The 19,976-nt window shown below is 46.6% G+C and overlaps 1 protein-coding gene across 1 annotated transcript in view; it reads right to left on the bottom strand.

The window, feature by feature from the left end:
• The window catches only part of LOC142578955 (carbonic anhydrase-related protein 10-like), a 102,310-nt gene extending 82,557 nt beyond the window's left edge, over positions 1-19,753 (bottom strand). Inside the window, exon 1 of the mRNA XM_075688694.1 lies at positions 19,631-19,753. Coding sequence (XP_075544809.1) covers positions 19,631-19,706 — 76 coding nt within the window. The 5' untranslated portion in view covers positions 19,707-19,753. The remainder of the gene's footprint in view (positions 1-19,630) is intronic.
• Between the last annotated feature and the right edge of the window lie 223 nt (positions 19,754-19,976).

A 19,976-nucleotide genomic window follows, 5' to 3' on the forward strand; every position in this document is an offset into this window, starting at 1 on the left:
TTCTTCTTCTTCCCCTCCTGCGTGGCGCCTGAGTTATGCGGTGTTTCCAGTGCGTTTTAAATATCCGGCTGCAGGTTGGCTTCCGAACGCCCAATTTTGGACAGTGGCTTAGCGGCGAGATGACTTTCATCCCTGCGCCTTCGCTGCCCGTCCGTGATTCCGTAAGGCACCAAAATATAGCGGCGCGTTCTTTTTCTTTGTTGTTCTTATACCGTATTTTCTTTCTTTAACGGGAGTTTTATAAACGAAAGCGCTCGCATGCTGCGAGGGTGACGTTTCCTGTGGCACTTTGGACAGTTCTGGCTCGTATAGTCGAAATCCGCCTTTGAGCGCGTGTGGTCCGCGTGCTTACTGTCAAACTGTCACATGACAAGGTTCACGTCGCGAGCGGGTGTCGTTCTCCTCTGTAAGCGACTGTTCGGCTTAGTTCTGTCGGAGCATACAATGTGGCGCTCACGACACCAAACTGCATTATGTCGAACTTCTCGCACACAAAGTTGAGGGCTGTTTTCTCGATTTCTTCTTTTCTCTCCGTGGGTTTCGACTTTGGCAGCTCCACCCCATGACCTGTCCGGTTACATTTTTTTTTTCACGAAGCAATGTAGTAACTGTATGACGGCTGAGAAAGTTTGTTGGTATCCTTGATAATCACTCTATTCATGCGTATACTGTTTACCGTTCGGAAGCTGCGCATTAGCACCTCTTTTTGCTTTAATTGCAGTGTTTTAAATTTTTTTCGACATCCACGATGCGGCGGCCAGGCTCGCCCTGCCTGTCCCAACCTGGGAGCGGCCCGCTGCCCGATAATCGCGTATCTCAGGACTCAATAAAGTTTTTCCATCCATCCATCCATCCATCCATCCATCCATCCATCCATCCATCCATCCATCCATCCATCCATCCATCCATCCATCCATCCATCTCCGTATGGTGAACACGAGCGACGCCAACTGAGCGTTATCGCAGTTCAGTCAAGATAGTTTTAAGAATTTTGTTTTAGATGTGTGGGCTCAGAAGAGTGTATCCGCTCTCCTAGAAAACTTTATTTAAGCATGCGTTGACATATGGGCTGGCCGCCACTGTTTGTGTTTGTTCTCCTGAAAATTACCTTTACAGCTTCACCCTTATCAACGATACCATGCGATGACATATGAGTAGAATACAAAGGTGACTAGATAGTGAGTGGTCATCGTTAAAAAAAATCAGAAGAAGAAGCAGTGCAAAAAGCGGGACCAGGAAGCTGCCGTCCGTGTCCCTCTTCTTTTCTTTTTGTACCAGTTTTCGCTTTGTTTTCTTTCTTTATTATTCTTTCAGATGAGCTTCAGCAGTCGCTAAGTTACGTTGAGAATGCGTGTTTTATCGCTTGCTTTGTCTTATATGGCTTACTGCACCAACCTTTTTTCACTGGCGCTGACTTTCCGATAACTTTAAGATTGCGCAGGAGCAGATCGCCTTGACCCATCGACCACCGCTAGATGACGCAAAAGCAGCCTGTAAGCACATCCACTATTTTTTTGCGCTCTAGACAAATACGCTGGGAGTTGTACAACCAACAGGGCTTCGGTATCGATAAGCTGCGCCTTTTGCATAATGCGGTCGGAGGCGTTCTACTTCGTTTAATAGAAATCTTTCTTATGTTAGCTTTGCGTGCTACGCTATACGATAGGGTAGGCTACAGAGCGCACTACGAACAGCTCTTAAAGGAACGAAGCTCGAACGTAAACGCAAAGTGCCGCGCGGCAGCGCCACCTGAATCAGAGGATGAAATGTACAAAGTTACAGTTCGTCGTAAAACCTATAACGTTTCAAAAACAAAGCCGAGTTGTCACCATGGGTATCATTGTCGAAGCATAATGATGTAATTCTAAGGCGAATGCGACCATCCACTTGAAACAAAAGAGCTCGAAATGCACGCAGGACAGATGACTCGACTGTTTTGCACAGCGGGCGGCAATCGCTTCGAAGAGCGTCACTGTTTTGCCCTACGCGAAGCTTCTCGCACGTACTTCTTACGAACGCTAAATATAGAAAATATAAATATAGAAACGCGTGCAGGTTCGCATCCGCTATATATATATATATATATATATATATATATATATATATATATATATATATATATATATATATATATATATATATATATATATATATATATATATATATATATATATATAAGAAAGGTGCGATGTTGTGTACAATGAAGCCAGGAGTTATAGTCCAGTGACCTCTCGGCGTGGAGGTCCAGTGTTTTCAAGTAGCCACGCCGAACACATCTGAAGCTAGAGATTATCAACGGATGTTTAAAGGTGTAGCTGACTTAGCTCGCAATATCACATTGCATCTTCCGTAAGATGTAGCTTGGGCGAGTTGGTCCTGCATTATTAAGATCAGTGCGTGAGAGAAAGTCACAACGAGACAGAAAGTGCCCGTCTTCGTCTCATCGTGTGTTTTGATCTTGCGTCGGTCGCGTGCTGGTCTTGATAAGGCTTGAATCTTGACACACACCATCTTCTCTCAATTCGCCCGATGATCTGCCACGACATTCCTTCATGACGCCTTGCCCTCTTCTTCTGTAGTCAAAGATTACAGTGTAGGAACAGCTATTACGGGCTGTCGTGGTTTGAAAAGATCCGGAGACGTGTCCTCGGCGTCATCGCCAGATGGGTACTATTGCACAGGTTTTCTTAAAATTACACATGCGCAACGGTTCTGCAAGGGAATCAAATTAAATACATGCAGTTTTTCTCACTGCTCTAGGGCTGGCTTAAGTATTTACCGGAGTACCATGGTAGAGAAATGTATAATGGCGCCTCAAGCGTCACTAACACTTATTCATCCCCGAGTCATTGAAGCCTGCGTGCTACCGTCTTCGCATTTACTTTTGTCAACGCACGCTCTTTCCGACGCAGTCGCATAATAACTGCACAAAAGTAAAGATGGCTCAACCGTGTAAAACTTCGCTTCACGTAGCTCGATAGCTTCGTTTGCATGAAATTAACGCGAGCGCGTCAAGTCTGAAGCCGAGTTGACCCAGCCCGACGCGACAGCGTTTACAAGCATCTTGTCAAGTGCGATGACCGAACTCACCTTGATGCTCGTTCGAACCGATCCGCTAGCATTTCGGCCTGATTCGCACGCACAGCCGTCAAACGCCCCGTTCCGTCACTGCCACGGCACCGGCGTCTATCGTGAGGCAGCGTTTCCTCGCAAGTTTCGCCTCAAATATGCGACCCCGGCGACGTTAAGAGCATCGGCTGTGGTCACCGGTGCGTCGTTTCTTTTTTTATTTAGAAGAAACCGGCGACGAAGAGCTGTCTCATAGTGAACGCCGGTGCCGTGCGGTGACGGGACGGGGCATTTGACAGTTGTGTGAATCAGGCCTTTCATGAACCCGACCACCGGTTTTCAGCCGGACAAGTCAACCCGACCCACCTTTCTCGAGTTCGTGTAAACGTAGCTGGTTTGTATGCTACGCGCGTCCCAGCGTGGGATTACGCACAATGGCTATCTCGATCGTTCTCGAGGTTGACACCGTCAATGCACAAGGAAACACTCAGCTATGGCTGTGCGTGTTTTGAGAGGTAAGTCAAAAGAATTGTTTCCTGAGTCATGGCTGTGATGTCCGCGACAAAGATAACTCGTGTAGATGGGACCATATTCAATGCCAAGTTTTTCTCGTTATACCCTTGTCGCTTCGACCTTTATATAGATTATTGTTGTGTGAAGCGCAAATGTGTAAGGTTAATAGAGAAACCATGAAGAAGACACGAGGACGAGCGCTCTCTACATTATTTTTTTCATTTCTTAAGAAAGTAATCTAGTGCTACTTCTTTAGACGAGGACAAAGAAAAACGTGATAGGACGGGTATGGCAGGAAGCGCTCGTCTTCTCATGTCTTTCTGTGTCCTCGTGTGAAGAACAGCAGCGCTGGATTACTTTCTCAAGAAAGGAAGAAATAAGGCATCATCAACTAGCCCCGCAACGTGTTTTGTTAAGCGCGCTATATATACTTGCATGTTTTCACATTCTGGAGTGCTAGCACTAGACTAGATGTATCGGTTGTTTTCGGTCGATTTTATGCATTACGTCGACCGAGCAAAGTGTGGTGCAACATTATTGTAGGTGCGCAAGAAATATTGAAAATGCGCACCTTTGTAGTAAAAGTATCCCATGAATATGCTGCACACGTCCACTTAGCGCTGTTTTTCATCAACGCGAACATTCTGTATCTTAGGGAGCAGGAGTGAGAGACAGAATAGATGAAAGGCAAGAAGTTTAACGTGGATGCACGCCGTTTTCTACCCTGCACTGGAAGATAGAGGATATAGGGACGAAAGAGAGAGAGAGGAGAGAGAAAAAAGAAAGAGCGTTGCAGAGTATCTTGACACGCGAAGATACGGAGCAAGCTCATATACGGTTGCAAGTTACCGTCGCTTTCCGCGCCAGCGATGCGCAAGGCAATGGTTCAAGGTTCTTTGTTTACGAAAATCTATCATTCCAACTGAAAAGCATGCAATGAATGGATCTTAGATTTTTTTTTTCTTTACAATAGGTATATGGGTTAGTAGGAGGCTTCTAGTTGGCACCCACGGGGCACACTGCTGATCCTTAGTCGCCACCTTGGTCTCCGATTTCGACTCCTTATAAGTACTTAGTCCTTAAACCTACTTAGTCCTCAAACCTTAAAACTTGCACACACGAACTTTACGAATGGGACATCGGCAATTCCGATGCGAACGACTTGGTTCGATTCGGTTATCTTAGTTCACAGGTTACACTGCAAATCAAGGAATGTAGGGCTAAATGTTTTACACTTGACAAAAGTTAAGCGTTCCCCACTAAGGAGAAACTGAAATAAGAACTATTTAGAGGAAGACGTTATTTTTTAATATAGCGCGCAACCCAAGGTACGTTTGGACGCGACCTTGGCGTTTAAGAAATATCGTGCCCAGCCAGTATCTCTCTGTGTCACGACCCGTCGCACTTAAGTGTCCCGTCTGAACTGCGTTTTAAATGTTTCCTCGACTGAGAAGGCGGAACCCCTCTGGAAGAGGGATGGACCCTAGTCACGAACTACGGGCGCTGCGCGTACGGTGGGATGGCGCGGCGGTGCGCAGCGCTAACGGTGCCCGTCGACTGATCGACGATGAAGGCCGTGTTCCGGTGCAACACGCTCTGCATTCGAGCAGCAGATAAAGAAGTGAAAAATGGCGAAAAAGCTTTTTTTGGCCTCACTGTAACTTGCCAAGTGGTGAATGCCTTTACTATCCCCTTTACCGCTGTGTCGTGAGCACTAAACAAAGCACAGAAGACACCCCGATGAATAACTACTTGTACTATATCAGGTGTGTCTTTTTTTTTTCTTATTCTTCTTTATGCGGCACCGAATTTCTCAATATCGCCTGTGGCTGATAGCACTATTCTAACCCTTGGACTCGATGAAGCCGGCATATCTTTAGTGATAAATAAGAATACTTGTCTGAATAAATAACGGAACTGCGCTAATTAACTTTTTGATTAATTCCGTTACGGCACACATTGTAATTTACGAATTTTAATAGCCGAGTTCACGAGGAACTCATCTAGAACTCATTCTCAGGATGTCACCTGTTTCGAGACATTAATTTTCAAAGTGTGCGACGAAAGACGTCGGTGTTTCGGTTACTATTGTTCTTCAATGCACAAAACAGCGTTTACTTCAAAAAGTAAGCGGGACAACAGTGCATTTTTGCCACAAATTTGACGGCGCAGATCTCGAAAGTGGTGCCATCCTAGAATTCGTCCCAATTGGATACGCCTTGCAAACTCACTAGCTACAGTTCGTAGATTGCGATGGGCTGTAAATTGATTAGTAAGATACTTAATTAGTTAAAATTTGCTAATTAGTCAAGTGCGCATTTCATTGCTCGTGGAAGTAATGCCCCGCCTCATCCAGTAATCTAATTCAAGGGTTAGGATTGCGCTATCTGCCACAGGTGATCTTTAAGATCTCCTGTGCATCGAAAAAAAAAAGCATCCTATATGGCCGAAATAATATTTCTTGTTTTACAGTGAAGCTGCTAAGGGGGGTTCCGCAGTTGTTTTCTTGCGGCGCTGAAGGCCGGCGTGCGACATCCCTTATGAAAATTGTTATGAACTTTCTTTATATTTTCCATCAACTTCCTTATAACTTCATTGACATCCTGTCTATACTTCCGCTCCAGAAGCCCTTTATACAAAGTCAGAAGATGGTGTACTCATTTTTCCTAGAGAGAGCCTTCACTTACAATTTTATTTTATGAATTGAAGTTACTTTTTTCTAACAGCTACTACGGCGTGAGCGGTAATCAAATGTTCATCAATGAACAGCCAGAGTTATGAATTATTGCTTTGCAAAGTAATTTTGAATGATTATAAAATACAATTTTGCCTTGCATTTGCCTCGCTCGAATAGACAACAACTAATTACTTTACGCCACATATTACAATTTACGAATTGTAGCCAATGACATTTTAAATCATATCCACTTGGAACGAATCCTGAGAATGACAACTGTTTCGAGATATTTCGAGAACTGTTTCGAGGAGGAGACAATAGGACAGACAAGACAGAGCGCTGTCTTGTCTTGTCTTTCCGGTTGTCTCATCATAGAACCGGAAAATAGCAACATATGAAAGCGGCTAGCGAAACAGTAGTACAATCTTGTGGCCACTGCCTGTTGCTGTTGACATCCAGTAACAAATAACCATGATATCGCGCCTGTTTATGATATCGCAACATATTTACGGCTTCCCCACACTAACAGCTCGACGATCTACAAACAGCCGATTTTTTTAATATAAAGAAGACGCTCATGTTAACTTATTCAATGATTCACTTACCGAATTGTAGTCCTGCAGTGAATGCTGCCTTATGCGGGCAATGCTCACCCTATCACACTTTTCCTCTTTCTACTTTCCCTTACCCTCAAGGTAGGGTACCAAACTGGATGCCAGTCTGGTTGACCTCCCTTACTTTTCCTCTCCTTGCTGCTCAAAGCAACATCTCATCAAAGCCACACAGGTACTATGAAAGACGGCTTAGTGGATGACTCCGGATTAACTTGGTTTCTGAGGCATTTCATTGACTTACCGCCACTACACTCGACAAAAGCACTTTCCGTTTCATGTTGTATAAGTATACAAATAGAGTAAATAAATATTTCGACCAACTTGGCTTCTCAAATGCGAACCTAAATGTAAGTACACGAGCGTTTCTCTTCCTTTCTCCTCACCCTGAAGGAAATGGTATATACGAGTATATACAGCCAGTGCGGCCAGTTGAAGCTTTGCTGGAACCAGGGTCAGACCTTCTAAAGATGCTAGCTAGCCTTGATAGAGCACAGAAGGCTACGTCGCTGTGCAAACCTTTTGACGTTGTGCAACGCACGCTGCAGTCAGAAAATTAGGGCAAATTGTCTTTTGATTTAGGTTGTTCATTGATCGGTCACCTTGCTATAACCTTCCTAACCAGGCTCAGATTTCTTTCGCCGCTTTAGATACAGGGACGTGTTCTAGATGTCTTTAAGAGGTGTCAGTTTCTTGTGAAAGATCACTGCCGCAAGCCTTCAGTGAATGCACTTTTCAGATCTTTAGGCTTACGACTGCGTTTACCTATCGACCGCATATACCGGGGGCTACAAACGCAGGGTTAAGAAAGTTACATCTGATTCCGTTTAACTCGGCTCGTATTGGACACGTCAGGCATAGTATTCTTAATATGTACACCCGGTCACCACGGGATCTGAGAAAATGTTTAATTCCCAAGCAGCCTGCCAGTAAAACTGTATACGACGATGGTGTCAGCATATTCCAGTCAAAGCCCGAAATGCAAATACCAGCCTGCGTTGTGAGGCTGGGGTGATATTCAGCTTTTTCTCAGATTTCATGGTCCGTAATGTTTTGTGGCCGGGTGTACATCATGAATGCAGTCGATTAGTCATGTCCGCACCAAGCACAACATCGATTTTTGGCAACTGATTGAGCGTTCAAATGTGACAGGCTACAAAGAACACGCTCTTGTCTCTGTACCGAAGAAAAAGCAGAAAGTCAACAGCAAGGCAATTGATTAAGAAAAAAGCTAAAACTATAGAAAAATTGGCCGTAATTCCCTACGCGCATCATGTATCGCATAGTATCACAAAGATCGCAGAGCGACCACATGTAAAGCTAGTTTTCTCTGCCGCAGTGAAAGTTTGCTTCAGTTTGCGTAAGCAATCTGTTAAAACAGCGCTAGCTACCGGACCACAGGTAGGTGAGCAACACAAAAGTTATTTCCGGTGGTTTATAGATAATAAAGACATTTACACATGAAAAATAAAAGACGGGAAGGTATTACAGTTTATCCGTGCGAATTAAACCACCTGCTTACAGTTAGCGCCTGTGTTAGTAATCTTCATCTTGCCCTGCAACCCAACTGTTTACGCAGCTGACTTCTATGAACAAATAGTCCAACTTCTCGCTCTTGTCCAGTTTCCAATATTAACCACGCGAGCCTATTTGTCAAGCGTCAATAGGTAGAGGACAGAATGGTCACTTCACACTGATCAGAAAGGCTGCGGCAGTGTCTGAACAAAGTTACCAAAGGTATGAGGGCCGTCTCGCATTCCAGCGTCAACACCACAAATGCAGCCCAAACATTGGCGCATGCGCAGTAGTCGCATGCGCCATTGAGGTGAGAAGGATCTGTGAAGCAGGCGAGCGCTGCATGCGCGTTGCATCGATTTCGTTATCGTCTAAAGAAACACCATATCTGGAAGTGACTGTGCATTGAATCTCCAGAACCAGAATCACCTGCACTTATTGCCTCTGTAATCTTTATTTAAATTGTTCGTATACTGGCGCTTCGTGTATGTGTCATGCTGTCTCTGTGCCGTCGTCCATTCTTCCTTATGCATGGACACCTGTACCGCACTTATTCGAATCGCTGACAGTGCTGCCTACGATGTTTGCAGTTCTGACAGGACCATGGGCTACGGAATGTGCCATTTCCTTCAGTTTTAAAGACCAGAGACAATCACTTTCATTTACGCTGCGACAACTGTACGACTCTGACCGATCACAGAGGCGGCGGCTGAGGGATTGATTTATTAATTAGTGATTGGAAACTTCGGCAAAATATACACTGTCACCGGCTTCTTCACAACACTAAATTGAATGAATGATGGGTAGGACAGGGAAAATATTTCAACTGTAACCTTGTTGCTCGTGAGATCCCAAAAGGGTTGATAGGTTTAAGTCAGTACCTTTGACTATACAGGGTCGTTCAGTTCTCTTTGCGTAGAAGTCTACTCAATTTTGCCGCCTTATAGCCCTATGCGTCCCCCCCCCCCCCTCTGAAACATGTATGGTTGCAAACTGGACGCATTACTGTGGCTAGCATCCAGTGGCATAACCAGAAATTGTCTACGGGGAGGGGGGGGGGGGGGGCATTTACTCCGTCGGGGACGGGAAAGCGGAAAAAATGGGGAGCGGGCTGGGAACTCCGCAAACTAAAGCGAAAATTTCGGGTAGGTAGAGGGGGAGTGGGAAGGGCACGTGGTTTGGTGTACCACTCCCTGACTCCGCGACTGCTAACGTGCATTAATCTTCCAGCTGCACGTTCTTTGGGCTGTGTCAAATCGTCTAGACCGAAGACTATTTACATATACAAAGGTTATTGAACTCTGGCCTTGTGCATTGCGAGGTACAGAAAGCAGTGTGGGCATTGCTGTAATTTCTGAACTAGACTAGCCCTAATGACAAATTTGTAGACGTTCCGTGCAGCGCCGCGTGTGCGCCAGCCAACACGTTTCCTTCTCCCTTTCCTATCTTTTCCCCCTTTTCCTAACACATTTGCACCAGTGTTATAGGCGGCAAACGCGACGTGCATTTCGTAGACTTACATGGCCTTCCTTTACTCTCTCTCTCTCTCTCTCAGCCATTCTCTGTTTCAATCAGCATGCTTGCTTTTGGAAACTACTGCTTTATTGATTCGTGGTGACCGCGCTACAACTCCTATCGTGCCATGCAGGGTCCACTGTCGAGTTTATTGCTCAACTTTTCAGTTTCAGCTTCAAAGAAATATCGATAATCGCATTTACTCACAACCCACGCAGGACGCGGCCCGTGTTGGGCGAGCAACCCTTTGTCAACACGTAAGAGTACTCACGACAACGCTTTCTTCGTTACGCGCATAAGTTCGGCGATGGATTCATGCGCGGCAAAGCGTGGCGAAATTGCGTGCACAACGAGCCGGCCAAACTCCATCCGCCGCAAAGTGAGCTTGCGAAGCGAAGTCCTAATTTCGATCAGTCGCATCATAGCAAAAGGTCCGCGCTCGACGGGTTGGTGGAACGAGCAGCTCGCGTGCGCGTCCTGGGTTTACTCATTTACCAGAGCTCCGCATCTTTCGAGTTAAAGATTAGCTCATTTTCTTTCTTTTTTCTTGCACTGCAGAAAAATTGCACTGCAGTGCAATTGCACTGCAGTGCCGGCCATGAGTTGGCGCGCATATTTGCCGCGGAGACGCGCGACACGAGTCTGGACCAACCTAAGCGGAACGACACTAACCGTGTCGCTCAGTGAAGAGCGGTGTGAGCAATGAGCCGCAAGTTCACTTTCTTTCAAGATATGCACGCATTCAAGTTGACGCATCGTATCGTATTATAACGTATCGAAGTTGAGCCGTGGGCAATGACAGACGCCGCATTGGAGGTCTTGGACAAGTTCTGACCACCTCGGTTACTATAACGTGCACCTAATCCTAAATGCACGAGGCGTTTTAGCATTAGGCTCTTAGTGACATGCAGGACTCTGTGCCAAGCAACAGAAAGCCGTAGTCACCGAATCACCACGATGGGTGTACATACAAATTTCCGCACTCCAGTTTATTTATTTGTTATATTCATTAAATTCTGGGGTTTTAGACGCCAAAACCACGATATGATTATAAGGCACGCCGTAGTGAGGAAATACGGATTATTTTTGACCAGCTGGGATTTTTTTTAACCTGCACCTAAATATAATCACACGGGCGTTTTTCGCATTTCGTCCACATTTAAATGCGACCGCCGCGGCCGGAAATCGAACCCGCGACATCATGCTTAGCAGTGAAACACGCCGCAGCCACTAAGTACCGCGACGGGTTCACGTCCCAGTGCACAACCTTGTGGATATTATTGAACGTGAGGATACAGGATCTCCTTGTGTGGATAGTTTCTATGTCAAAAATATAACGCTCGTTTCAGCTCGTTCGTACGTATACTTTCAAAGAAGGTACGACGGTGTTCGTGTTCAGTCTATGTTGTTTTCCTTTCTCCTCATCTTTGAGCCCGCTTGCTCTCTCTTCCCGGCGTAGGGTAGGGAACCGGGTGCAATCTAGGATAAAGTTACTGCCTTCTGTCTTGCTCTCTCTCTCGCTCTCTCTGAAGTTTCCTGTCGTTCTATCTTGGGTGAGACGCGGAACTTTATGTACCTACGCAAAGTGGCATTCTCGGCTACGATGTCGGACGAAGGTTTGCACAAGCGTTATTTATTTCTCGGAGGTCGTATTTAACGCATAGTTTCATGGACTTTTAAGTAAGCTTGTCTATCTCTAACATGTCACATGTATACGTGTCAAGGATGTCGCCGCGACTATATGCTCAAACACTCTAATCCTATACAGGAAGGAAGAAAGGAAGGAAAGAGAAAAGCAGAAGGCAGGGAGGTTAACCAGAAGAACGTCCGGTTGGCTACTCTACATAGGTGGAATGGGAAAGGGGAAAACAAAGATGACAGGGAGAGAGAGGAGGGAAGGAAAGTTAGGAAATTAGCGGTGAGTTCGTTGATGAGGGCAGTCTAATAGTAATTGCACTAATAGTCACAGACATTCACACAAGCCCGTCGTCCTCAAGAAGCGCAAAAGTGCCTTCACTGCTTTACGGGCTGACGAGCGATGGGGGCGGTGTCCCAGAAGCATCTGCACGGAAAGCGGCCGATTGTCCAGTTTTTGGAGAGCGTTAGCAAGTTCTTGTCTTTCTGGGGCATATCGTGGACAGTGGCACAGCAGGTGGTCGATGCTTTCTTCGGTACCGCAGGCCTCGCATGCTGCACTGTCGGTCACTACAATTAATGTAGAGTATGCCTTTGTGAAGGCAACATTTAACCAAAGGCGACAGAGAAGCGTAGCTTCACGTCGAGGAAGTCCAAATGAAGGTCGAAGTTGCAGTGAGGGGTTTAATCGATGCAGTCGGGTAAGTCTTAAGTTTTGCGAATTCCACTGAGTCAGTGAGAGACTGTGTGCCAGATGTCGAAGCTGCCTTGCGGCGTCTGTCCTCGAAAGCGAAATTGGAGCGCTGTGTTCATCTTGATGTGATATGCGAGCAGCGTTATCGGCAGAATCATTGCCACTGATTCCACAATGGCCAGGTACCCGTTGAAAGATAACCTCGTGACCTGTTTGTTGGGCGTGATGGTGAAGTTTCATGATTTCGTATGTCAGCTGTTCATGACATCCGCGTCGGAAAAGTGACTGCGTGCACTGTATTGCCGGTTTTGAATCACAGAACACATCCCATTTTCTAAGTCTTTCAGAATCAATGAATTCCAGTGCACGACGCAGAGCCGTTAGTTCTGCCACCGTTGAGGTCGTGAAATGCGATGTCTTGGATGTCTTGAACTACAGTGTTATTCCTCGCATTGGTATAACCACCGCACCGCCAGAACTGGACGACGTAGCCGATCCATCGGTGTAGATGTGCACGACGTGGTTGCTGTACTTTTCGTGCAAGAGGAGTAAGCTCAGTTGTTTAAAAGCAGGGGCTGGTACATCTGGCTTCTTCTGTATGCCTGGAATCATGTGGAACTTGTGGACGGCTCAAACACCACGGAGGAAACACCGACTTGGCCGTAGGTGCCTGCCCTGAAGTAAAGGACGCACGATGTGCACTGACAGTAGCGCTAAATGTCGAGCAGGGTCTTTCAGCAGTGAGGCTCGCCAAGTGGTGGGAAGGGGTCCGAGCCTAACGTCTGAGATGGACACGCATTGTCTCAACTGTAATGGGCGTCGTGATTTGGTGATCCTGCGCAGTGGCAATGGTTTCAGCCGTTGACGCACTGCGTGGTAAGCCAAAGGCTTCGTCTTGGGCTTGAATGCTGTGAATCGTACGCAGGTTAGTCTTGCAGGTGTTCGATATTGCAGGCAGGCTGTACCGCAGGGATCCAACGAACAACACTATGTACAGCTGTAACATAGCGTGTATAGATACTCCCCAACTTTTTCCTGCAAGGAACCCGAACAACTGACAGACAGCAGTCCGCCGCTTTTTCACGTAATTCACATGCGGAGTCCAAGACAGGTCTCTGTCAATTACGACTCCCAAGAACCTGTGACTTCTGCTGTATGGCACAAGTTGTCCGTTAATTGATATGCCGTAAGCAGACATTGGCTTCCTCATGAATGCCACCATTGCGCACTTTCCGCATGAAATTTCAAGACCGTGTTGACTAAGGTAGCAAGATGTCATTGTGGCTGCCTTCTGAAGCAGAGCGCGAAACTGAAGTCGTGCTACACCTGATGCTCAAATGCAGTTGTCTTCCGCATAGATGGAAAGTCGTACGGTGCTTGGCCGGTTGTCAACTAACCCAATAAGGATTAGATTGAAAGCGTCGGGTTAAGCAATCCCCCTTGAGGCACTCCTCGGCTACCGTAATGCTCGGATGCCGGGCCATTTTCTGTGTACACGTAGAATGATCTCCTCTGTAAGTAGTTGCACACCCACATATATATTTTACCACCAAGTCCTACGGCTTATAACGCGCAAAGGATGGCTTTATGGGTGACATTATCATAAGCTCCTTTAACTTCTAAAAACAGAGCATCGGATTGTCGTTCACAGGCCTTCTGGTGTTGCACAAATGTTACCAAGTCGACAACGCTGTCTGTTGACGAACGGCCACGCCTGAATCCGGCCATAGCATCAGGGTAGATTTCATAGTACTCTAAGTACCATTCCAGATGTGTTAAAATCATTCTTTCCATTGTTTTGCCGACGCAGCTGGCAAATGCGATCGGCCGGTATGCAGAAATGTCCAAAGGCGACTTGCCAGCTTTGAGAAGTGGAATGAGGCGAGTTGACTTCCATTCTTGCGGAACCGTATCCGTCTGACAGGAGTTGCAGTATAGGAGCAAGAGTGCCTTCCTATCTTGGTCTCCTAGGTTACAGATGGCACGGTATGTAATGCCGTCAGGTCCTGGCCCTGAAGAGCGTCCTGGCCCTGAAGAACGCCTGCACAAGGCCAGCGCAGTGTCTAGTTCTTCCATAGAAAAAGGGCATTCCATGCGGGGATCACGTGAGAACAGTGGGTGGTCGAGCGTTCCCGTACCCGATCCATCGGAATTTGCTTTGCCAGCAATCTTTCTGCAGAAAGATTGAGCGACGTCAATATCTCTATATTGTAGATGGAGTGCCAGAGATTTAAACGGATGGCGCTGACCGAAGATTGTGCGAAGGCTACGAAGAGCCCTCCATATAAGTGATAAAGGTTTTCGCCGATCCAAGGACTCGCAAAAGGATACCAATTGTCACGAAGCCATCTTGTTCATGTCACGCTGTATTTTCTTTGGTGTTCTTCTAGCCAATTTAAAATCATGACGGACTTCGTGCGTCTATATCTTCGTTCCGCACGACGGCAAAGTGCTCGAAGTTTCTCGAGTTCGATGTCGAAATCAGTGCGGGCCGAACTCTTCAAAAGCGAATGCGTGGTTGTTTGTATGGCATCCTTTATCGCGCCCTGTAGGTTATAGGAGGTGCCGTCACGACAACAGTCTTCCATGATTATTTTGTATTTAGGCCAATCGGTGCACTGGACGGTTCTGGAGGACTTAGAGCTAGTCAAACCTTCGATCTTCAAATAAGTTGGGATGTGGTCCCTACCCCGCGTTTCTAAATCCTAAAACTAGTGCACTCTTCTCGAAAGCGAATGTGAAACGAAGGTAAGGTCCAAGCAGCTACTATACGCTGATCCACGCAGATAAGTAGGGCTTCCATCATTTGACAGGCAAAATTCGCGGCGTTCAGAGGCAAAGGCCACTAACTTTCTGCCTTTAGAGTTCACTTTGGAGCTTCCCCATTGGTAATGGTGGGCATTAAAGTCGCCAGTGATCCCCCACGGCTGTGGCATAGATGTAAAAATTCCCCGTAAGAGGTCACAATCTAGACGACTTGTTGGAGATAAAGTAGGCTCCAAGAATTGTGAACGTCAGCTTTTTCTTCTTCACTGTTAAGCAAACGTATTGATTTACTTCGTCAGGAGGCAGTGGGTGATGCCAAGAAGTCAAGTCACGGCGTATAAATGCAACAACCTTGCTGCACTCTCCGTGGGTAGAGGACATAAAGCACTCATACCCGGACAGCCTGGTGGGAGCTGACAGGTTGGGCTCGCAAATCACGATAATGGGGAATTGGTGCGTGAAGACAAACTGTCTAAAGTCGTACATGCGTAAGCCCTCTGGCATTCCACTGAAAGACAGATGCATTCTTGACCTCCTCTTGAAATGACGGCACCTCTAGAGCCGTGGTTTTACCCTAGAGCCGCAAGCACCGGACTCAAGGTGTCCAGCACATGCAGTGCGCTGTGCCGACGGAGTTTTCATGTTGCTCAGTAGAATGCGCATGGCGTCCATAAGTGGAAGACACGCTCATCCACAGGTGATAGAACACAAGCCTTCCCGACCTGTGTAGCTATAATGTCATTGCATGCGGAGTATGAAACGCTAAAGCTGCATTGAAGGCAAGTTGTGAGCAGGAGTGCCAAGGAATCGGTGCTTGTTCTGCGCGCGAGCTTTGCTTATTTTACATCATCCTCGTCATACGCATGTACGATTTTTTTTGCATACCTGGTGAAATTCTACGGCGGTAGCAGTTATAACAAATTTATTGTTGAATTTGCGACGGTGCCGTATACGTGCTGACTGTACGACGTCGTCGTAGTAGCTCACCGCTAATGATCGCCGTCATCACGTTTTCGTGCCAATGGAAAAAAATGAGAATTTGCAGAAGGTTGGCCGCAAGAAGACACCCCAATCGGCACCGCACCTGGAACCTTAGCTTCCGAAATTTTATGCTCCATCCGACGTGCCTGCATGACATCGGCGATTTGCCAGCGGTGCCTCACAAGCAAGCGGTTGCGTGTCGTGTTGCGGTGCCCGAGACGATAGTAAAGCAACGTCGAGATGAAAGCAATCATGAGAAGCAGCCGTGAATTAGAAGTGAAAGGAGGAGTAAGGAATTGAGGGACGCAAAGTGGCAGTTCTTCAAAGCAGACTGTTCGCGCGTCGGTTCTAATATTTTCTGCTGCTTGTTATCATGCGAGAGTGTCTGCGTTTTACTAGGCGCAATAATGCCCCGAACTATAATAATCGCTGCTTCTCAGGTTGACCAGTAGCATTGCATCCTATATTTTTTCACGTTGTCTTTCTACATCGTTCATTGCTTTGTTTTTATAGATAAGCTGTACTTTATTTATTTATTTATTTATTTATTTATTTATTTATTTATTTATTTATTTATTATTTCGATACCTTCAAGGCCCCAGCAGGACGTCACAGAAGGGAGTAAAAAAATTAAGGGTTTTAGTCATAGTACACTAAAAAGAAAGCATTATGAAAAACAGAGATGAAAAGCACAAGTTTACACGAAACGCAAGAACACAACAGGTAACCAGGCAGATTATTCAAACACGTAGTTTTGCGAGGCGGTTTTAAACAAACAAGTGTCAGAAATATCGACAACAGAGGTGGGCAGGTGGTTCCAATCGCTGGCCGTCTCCGCTATAAATGAGTAAAAATACGTATTCATCCGGCAATATGGAATGCGTACCTTATGGCAATGATCTGTGCGAGGTGATATTAATGATGGCTCAGAAAGAAGATCTCTTTTTAGTTGGTGATTATGGTAATAAATCTTGTGCAAAAGCAGCAATCGCTACAGTTTTTTACGAAGGAAAAGACTGGGAAGATTCAAGGTACTTTTCATTGCACTTACGCTAGCAGTGCGAGTGAAGTTATCCAATACAAAACGGGCGCTGCGATTGTGTGCCGATTCTAATTGATAGCAAGAATTTCGAGGCCCAGGTCACATGCCGAGCTTGCGTACTATAGTTTATATTGCACTAGAGTTTTGTAAAGTAGTAGCTTTAGTGAAGATAGAGCCATAGAAAAGTTACGGCGGAAGTAACCAAGCATTGCTAACAATATGATCGACGTGAAGTTGCCATGAAATATTATCAGTTATACGAACCCCTAAATATTTATGAGTCGTGACTTGTTCAAGTATGTCGCGGCGCACTCACTAGAAAACAACGGACTTCCGTGTTAACTGATGACGGTGGGCTTACAGTAATCTTTTCAAACGAAGCATTCGAGTTGTTTTTTTATGTTGTTTGGCTGCAGTGTTGCTGCGTACTCGTTAAAACATCTGACTTCCGGCGTTTACTCAGGCGACCGGCCTTCACCTAACTCTCGTCTACAGTTATCGTGTCAAACGCCCGCGTTCGAGTCGAGCGCTGACTTTACAGACGTCTCTTCCTCGGCTCTACCATTCTTGTCACGGCGTGCTGTGTTTTGCGATAAAGCGGCTTTATTCGCACGCGGCCAAAGAACTGTTCGTCGCATCCCCCACCCCCAGCAACGGGCGTGGAAACAATACGGGACGCCCAGGCTGCTCCGAAAGCGAAGCTTATAGGGGACGTCGTTGCGCAAGAGCTCTGGCTACACCGTGGCTTCCGGCACACGCGTCAGCGCTTCCGGTGCGCTCAGCCCTGTCAACCTGTCGTGCGCGCCAACGCGATGGCCCGTTCGCTCGACAGAGCGCTCATCCATCCTTCTCGGAGGCAATCTGTTGCGCTTCGCGTGCCACCGTCGGTCACTCCCGCGCGGCAATCTGGCGAAAAAAAAAAAAGAGGGTGGTGGGGTGGCGAGCGAGTGCTCTTCTCTGCGTCGTGTCCACAATTCGTCACTCGCTCATTTGCTTCAGTCCGCGCAGTGCGAGCACGGCAGTGTGCTTTGAACGCACAAACTGTATTCCATTTATGAAATGGGGTGCACGTTAAAGAGGTCCAGGTCTCCTGCTACGGGCCTTCCTCGCAATCATATCGTGGTTTTGGACCATAAAATCCCAGAACTGAATTAATTTCTTTTTAAGTGAGGTAGAACTCGTTAACCTATCCGCTGTAGAACTAAAGCTAAACTAAAGGACAGACCGGACGACAGCAATGTGAATTAGAGAGAAAACGTCAGCGGCCTGGAGAGATGGAAAGCGAGGTAAGTAAAGGAGGGATGGTCAGCCAGGCGAGCGCCCGGTTTGCTACCCTACGCTGGGGGTGATTGACATTTGAATAGATATTTTACTTAAGATCAAGACGATGAAGCCCACTTTCGCAGAACGGATAACAACTGGTGGTCATCTATAGTAACATAACGGGTGACTATGGGAGGTAAACGCACTTGCGGAGGGCAGAAAATTAAGCGGCGTGAATAGATTAGGAAAACCGCAGCTGATAGCTGATAGCTAATATGAGAAAAAGATCATTGGAGATCGCTGGGAGAGGCCTTCGTCCTGCAGTTGGCATAAATTGGCCTGACGATGGCGATGATCAATCGGAGTACCGAAGAGGCCGCGGTTAAATTAATTGCGATGCATGCGTTCCACTGACACAAGCCGAAAGTGATCATATTATGGTAGTTTAGATAATTGCAACGCTTTCTTGCTTTTTGCTGGAATAACAAGGAAAGATCCTAACAAAACGTTTGAAGTTCGTTCTATTAAAGATGAACACGAGACAGCGGATTCTATCTAAATGCTGGAAGTTCATTCTGTTATAGATGAACACGAGACAGGGGAAAAAAACCAACTTCCTTTATTGAGCGCATACGGACTAAGCTTATCACACACACACATACAAAATCATAATCGTAAACTAGTAAATTCTTTCAATTATATGGTTGGATGGAAAAGCTTTATTACAGAAACTTGTGACCCGCTCATTTATGCTAGAAATGTACGCAAGTTAGTGAAACAAGCTTTCCAGCTCCGCTTTTTAGCCGAGACAGAGCACGCTTGCCGGACAACGACGATGAACAAATGTTTGAAGTCATTTCCATTAACTATGAGCGTGAGATTAAGAAAACTAATTCCGCCGAAATCGTTAAAGCCGAGGAAGTTTTATGTAAAGGGAAGTTTTTTCTCACTGTCTGAATGTTAGAAACAAACCGGTACTATTTCGTAGAGCGACTGCACCGTATGGTCGGTCGATGCACCGGGTTCGATCCCCGAAGAAGGATGAATTCTGCTTTATTGGCCAACTTTCCTTTCTGGACAACGCACACAATTTTTTCTTCGAGCTCCTCAGTACTTTTAGGTGGATGCCACTTTTTTCTTCGTCGACACAAGATCGTGGAACAGACTGCTAAGCTTCCCTATGTAGCGCAGACAAATTTACACGCAGATTGTGAAGCTTAATAATATTTAAAGATGACTATATCCTCTCTGCACGTGCCAGTTACGTGATTCGCAATACGTGCCCCCGCGTTTACGTAAGGGCCCATCGTGGCCGACGCGAGGCAGATAAAAATCGAGGCGCCTCTCACCGGGCAGCAGCGAAGCGAGGCATCCGAAGAGCAGCAGCATCAGCAGCACGGGGGGCTCCGTCGTCGTCGTCTCCATCGGCGGAGGCCCTCATGGCAGGCCGGCCGGAACGCGTGTGCCCACATCGCGGCCACCGAGACCCCTCCTCTTCGGCCGCGGCGGTTGCACCACGTGACCGGCAGCGCCGCCTCTCACGGCAGCGCCCCTGGCGGGACGCGCGGGCCACGTGCTTCCACCCACGGCACGTGCTACTGCTTCCATGGCCGCATGCGCTCGTGCAGTCAGCATAGGCGCTATGGTGAAGCTATTGAATTGGCGTTTGTAGTGGCTACGATTCTGTTTGCTTTT

The sequence above is a fragment of the Dermacentor variabilis genome, chromosome 4 (genome assembly GCF_050947875.1).
Source record: "Dermacentor variabilis isolate Ectoservices chromosome 4, ASM5094787v1, whole genome shotgun sequence".
Classification (NCBI taxonomy): Eukaryota; Metazoa; Arthropoda; class Arachnida; order Ixodida; family Ixodidae; genus Dermacentor; species Dermacentor variabilis.